Source organism: Lathyrus oleraceus, chromosome 6 (assembly GCF_024323335.1).
Source record: "Lathyrus oleraceus cultivar Zhongwan6 chromosome 6, CAAS_Psat_ZW6_1.0, whole genome shotgun sequence".
NCBI classification, from domain to species: Eukaryota; Viridiplantae; Streptophyta; class Magnoliopsida; order Fabales; family Fabaceae; genus Lathyrus; species Lathyrus oleraceus.
In genome coordinates, this window is record NC_066584.1 from 24,751,296 (window position 1) to 24,757,256 (window position 5,961).

Genomic DNA, 5,961 nt, shown 5'->3' on the forward strand with positions numbered 1-5,961 from the left:
TAATAAAATGATGATGAATATCAATATGTTTAGTTCTGGTGTGCTGAATAGGATTCTTGGAAATTTTAATAGCACTTAGGTTGTCACAATACAATATCATGACATCTCGTTGGACATTGTATTCTTTTAACATTTGTTTCATCCAAATTAATTGAGAACAACTGCTTCCTGCTGCAATATATTCAGCCTCAACTGTAGATAAAGACGCATTGTTTTGCTTCTTGCTGAACCAAGATATAAGATTATTTCCCAAGAAGAAACATCCTCTCGAAGTGTTCTTTATATCATCAACATTTCCTTCCTAATCTGCATCACAATATCCTACAAGCAAGGGATTTGCATTATGAGAATACAACATTCCATAGTCACTAGTTCCATTAATATACTTCATGATCCTTTTTACTTGAGTGATATGACTCATTTTGGGTTCAAACGGATACCTTGCACATAGTCCTACAACAAATGTAATGTCAGGTCTGTTAGCTTTAAGATACATCAAGCTACCAATCATACTCATGTACAGACTTTGATCCACATTTACACCTTTTTCATCTTTAGTCAATTTCAAGTGGGTTGATGCAGGTGTTCTTTTATGACTAACATTTTCCATGCCAAAATTCTTTACTATACTCTTAGCATACTTGCTTTGAGAGATAAAGATAGTGTCATATATTTGTTTGACTTGGAGCCCAAGAAAGTAAGTCACCTCACCAACAAGACTCATTTCAAATTCAGAATGCATCTGCCTGACAAAATGTTAGACCATCTAGTTCGACATCCCTCCGAACACATTGTCATCAACATATATTTGAGCTATCATGAGTTTAACACACTCTTCTTTAACAAACAATATCTTGTCTGCTCATCCTTTCCTGTATCCATTATTGACAAGGAACTCAGTGAGCCTTTCATACCAGGCCATAGATGCTTGCCTCAATCCATAGAGAGTTTTCCTTAGTTTGTAAACATGATCTAGAAAGTTAGTATCTATGAACCCCTTGGGTTGTTCAACATAGACTTTTTCATTCAAGTACCCATTTAAGAAGGCACTTTTTACATCCATTTGAAATAGCTGAAATTTAAGCAAACAAGCCACTCCTAACAGTAGTCTTATTGACTCAAGACGAGCAACAGGGGCAAAAGTCTCATTAAAATCAACCTCTTCAATTTGAGTGTATCCTTGAGCAACAAGTCTAGCTTTGTTTCTGGTCATAATTCCTTTTTCATCAGATTTGTTCTTGTAGATCCATTTTGTCCCAATAACATTCATTTTTTTAGGCCTAGGAACTAAGTCCCATACTTCATTTCTTATAAACTGTCCTAATTCTTCTTGCATAGCATTGATCCAAAATTCATCAGTCAAGGCTTCCTTCACATTTTTAGGTTCAAACTTATAGACAAAACAAGCATTTGAAATCACATATCTAAATCTAGTGGTGACTCCTTCATTGAGATTTCCAATAATGAGTTCTGTTGGATGATCTTTCTGAATTCTAATAGAGGGACATTTGTTGACTTGATGGTTGTCTGGTCTAATGCCTCCTGGTTCATTGTCTGACTCAATAACTTCCTCATTTTTAGAAGTGTCAATCTGCTGAGATGATGTGCCAACATCTTCATCAACATCGATCCCTTTTTCTACGATATTATCATCCACTACAACATTGATGGATTCCATTATGACTTTGGTTCTGGAATTAAAAACTCTATAGGCTCTGCTGTTTGTAGAGTATCCCATAAATATTCCTTCATCACTCTTGGGATCCATCTTTCTTCTTTGTTCACGATCAGTCAAAATGTAGCATTTGCTTCCAAATACATGAAAGTATTTGACAATAGGCTTCCTTCCTTTCCATAGTTCATAAAGATTAGTTGAAGTACCAGTTCTTAGAGTGACTCTATTATGAATATAGTAAGAAATATTCATTACTTCAGCCCAAAAATGGTATCATATTTGCTTGGCATGAAGCCTGACTCTAATTGATTCTTCTAGAGTCTTGTTCTTGTATTCAACAACACCATTTTGCTGAGGGGTGATGGGAGCAGAGAACTCACGAACAATACCTTTAAAGGAGCAGAATTCAACAAATTTTCTATTTTCAAATTCCTTCCCAAGGTCACTTCGAATCCTGACAATTCCACACCCTTTCTCTCTTTGAAGCCTTTGACATAAATCTTTGAACACCTCAAAGACATCTAATTTTTCTTTGATGAAGTTCACCCAAGTGAATCTTGAAAAATCATCAACAACTACATAGTCATATCTTTTACCACAAGGATCTCGACCTGCATAGGTCCCATTAAGTCCATATGTAGAAGTTCCAGAACTTTTGAAGTGGTCTGATGTTGTAACTTAGGATGTGACATCTTGGTTTGCTTCCCAACTTGACACTCACCATAAATTTTTCCTTCTTCAATTTTGAGCTTTGGAATACCTCTAATGTCTTCTTTTGATACAATCTTTTTCATGCCTTTCAGACGCAGATGTCCAAGTTTTTGGTGCCACAGGTTGACTTCGTCTTCTTTGGATATCAGGCATGTGGAAGAGCAGTTAATTTCTTGAGATGTCCACAGGTAACAATTGTCCTTAGACTTGACTCCCTTCATCGGTACTTCATTTTTCTCATCAGTGACCAAACACCCTGATTTTGTGAAATTGACTTTAAGACCCTCATCACATAGTTGATTGGTGCTAATCAAATTAGCAGTCAGGCCTTTTACCAACATGACATTATCAAGACTCATGAGTCATGTACAGACTAGTCTTCCAACTCCTTTAATTTTACCTTTAGCCCCATCTTCAAACGTGACATAACCGGTTGTGTAGGAGTTGATGTTCTCCAAGAACGTCTTGACATCTGTCATATGTCTAGAACATACACTGCCAAAATACCAATCTTCTCGAGCTAAAGCTCTAAGAGTCATATGAGCTATGAGACTAGAGTTGACAAGCTTGGGTATCCATTCCTTCCTAGTGTTAGTTACCATTTGATTAACCCTTAGATGTGTTGGATACCTAGGATAGCCATACAAATTGAAGCAGAAGATTTTTATATGACCATATTTTCCATAGTAGTGACATCTCCAGTGTAATAACTTGCCTTCCATTTGAGAGTTCTAATGTCTAGTACAATGTTGAATTAGGTGTTTAGACATTACATGCTTAGGCTCCCTTTTAGGAAGAACAAAGTTGGTCACAAAGATTTCTCCTTGTTTGTCTAGAGATTGATAATCAAAGCCAATCCCCCTCAGATCCCTAACCACTTTTCCAATTTTCAAAACTTTATCTAATACATTAGATCCCTTTCTCAACATTCTTACAACCTTTATCATGTTATCAAGTTTGGAAGTCAACAGTATCACCTCATCTTGAAGACCAGAGATGGTAGATTGATATCTTTCTTTTTCAATCTGCAATTGAGATATAATTTTCTTATGTTTTTCTCCCAGGTGGCACACTTCTTCACTTATGATGTACAGTTCTCTATAAGAGGCAGCCAGTTCATCATAGGATAATTCTTCATCACATGAATCTTCATCATATTAATATCTTCCAGTTAAAGTAGTTACATGTTTAGCAACTTCATACCCAGGTTCACTTTTAGAGTTATCATCATCAGACCAAGAGACAAACAACCCTTTTTTTGTTTCTTGAGATAGGTAGGACATTCTACTCTGATGTGTGCAAATCCTTCACACCAAGAACACTAAATTCCTTTACCTTGATTAACTCTCTCTTCAGTTCTTGTTCTTTTCTGAAAGTCATTATTATTCCTGATGTTAGATGGAATATCCTTGATATTTGGTCTTGACTTCCTGTTGATTCTCTTTAACACCTTGTTGAATTGTCTTCCAAGTAGTACAATAGCATTAGTCATTCCTTCATCAGTATCCAAGTCACATTGGTCTTTTTCATCTTCAGTGTTGGATACAAAAGCTATGATCTTGTTTTTCTTTTCAGATCTGTCACTAATACCCAATTCAAAGGTTTGGAGAGACCTAATAAGTTCATCTACTCTCATGGTGCTGGTGTCTTGAGCTTTTTCTATGGCTGCGACCTTCATATCAAATTTCTTAGGTAGGGACCTGAGAATTTTTCTAACCAATTTTTCTTCTGACATTTTTTCTCCCAAGGCACTAGATGAATTAGCTATTTCAAGAATACTCATGTGAAAATAATGAATATTCTCATCATCTTTCATCTTTAGATTCTCAAATTTGGTAGTGACGAGCTGAAGTCTAGACATCTTCACTTTAGATGTGTCTTCATGAGTAGTTCTGAGGACCTCTCAAGCATCTTTAGATATAATACATGTGTTTATCAACCTGGATATGTTTTTGTCAACACCATTGAATAAAGCATTCAAAGCTTTGGAGTTTCCAGTAGTCAGTTCATCCTCTTCCTTAGACCAGTCCTCTTCAGGCTTCAGATCAGTAGTAGCCTTCCCATCTTTGCCATTCACGATAGGATGTTCCCAACCTTTGATGACAAATTTCTGTGTCTTACTATCCATAGATATTGAGAATTCCACAATCCTTGATTTCCAATAGTCATAGTTGAACCCATCTAAGATGAGGGGTATGTTAATAAATCCTCCTTCCTTGTCCATGGTACCAGAAAGTATCTTCCCCAGATCTCACCCAGAAACAGAGCAAGATGCCTGCTCTGATACCAATTGAAATTATGGTATGCAGATCCTGGATGTCGTACACGATGTCATGACACTAGGGTCAACAAATTATCACACCACAAATAATGTTAGGATTTAAATAATAACACGATAGGAAATAACACAAGTAGTTGTTAACCCAGTTCGGTGCAACGTCACCTACATCTGGGGGCTACCAAGCCATGAAGGAAATCCACTATCACATAATTAGTTTGAAGTTCTAAACAACCTCAGGTTTTACAAACTTCTCCCCTAATCTCTACCCGTGGTTGTTTCTATCTAAGACTCTCCTAGATATGAGACCCCTCTCACTTCCCTTCAACCATACAACAACTTATAATAGAAAAATGCAATGCACTATTGCTTAAAAGCTTCTAAGGGATTGACAATTACAACTCAATAAACCAGGTCCAATACAAGTATCGAAGAGATACTCGAATGACTCACACATTACAAAGACACGAAAACATAATTTAGACAATATTCTCCATTGCATCGATACCTTCTTAGGTTTAGAAATGATCTATAAATAGCAGTGGAAAGACATGGGCTTCGGGCTTGATTCATAGCAGATCCAAGGACTCTGCACAATCTGCTGCTGATTTAATTTCAATCAGATCAGATGTTTCCTAAACTGTTTTGACATCTTTACTTCATAAATAAGTCAAGGAAAAATAGTCTTTTGCTTTTTAGAAAACGCTCTACATAATTCGTGAACTAAATCTTCAGAGTATCTTCAGATAAACCACAAAAGGAAACAAATCTCACAAGATACTAAAATAGGTTACACTCCAATGTTGAACCAACATGTCAGGACATCTTGTTCAACATCTGACAATAATACTTGCTTTTCCAAAATGTAGCCAATCCTTACATATCAGACCTAACATATACGAAAAATCATGTGCAATGATCACAATAACACACATTGACCTAGAAATATTTTTACCTATAACGCGATTCTCGATTCTATCTTACAAGTTGACCATTGTCATACCCCAAAATTTGCCCGTTAATTTCTCAAGACATTTTCCAATTCATTTTTCAAGACATTAAAGGAACAAAGGTCCAGCACACATGTTACCAAATCCAGGAGATGACCTGAACTGAACCCTTCGCTAGGCGAGCAAACCTTTTGCTAGGCGAAGCCCACGCTCCAGCCCTCGCTCCAGCGAGTCTGGATGAGTTTGCTACTGGAATGCTCGCTACCTGCTCGCTAGATGCTCGCCTAGCGAGTAAGTACTAGCTATGCTTTTACCCAAGTCTGAGAGTGTTCGCTAGAGCCTCGCTA

At 36.9% G+C, this 5,961-nt stretch overlaps 1 protein-coding gene across 1 annotated transcript; it reads right to left on the reverse strand.

Annotated features, from left to right (window-relative positions):
- Window positions 1-301: 301 nt before the first annotated feature.
- Window positions 302-742, reverse strand: LOC127093774 (uncharacterized mitochondrial protein AtMg00810-like). Its single transcript, XM_051032677.1, has one exon. It carries the CDS (start codon window positions 740-742, stop codon window positions 302-304), a length of 441 nt encoding a protein of 146 aa, XP_050888634.1.
- Between the last annotated feature and the right edge of the window lie 5,219 nt (window positions 743-5,961).

What these genes read in the sequence shown, in the direction of transcription:
- LOC127093774 (XM_051032677.1), bottom strand. Translation starts at nt 742, where the DNA reads ATGCATTCTGAATTTGAAATGAGTCTTGTTGGTGAGGTGACTTACTTT.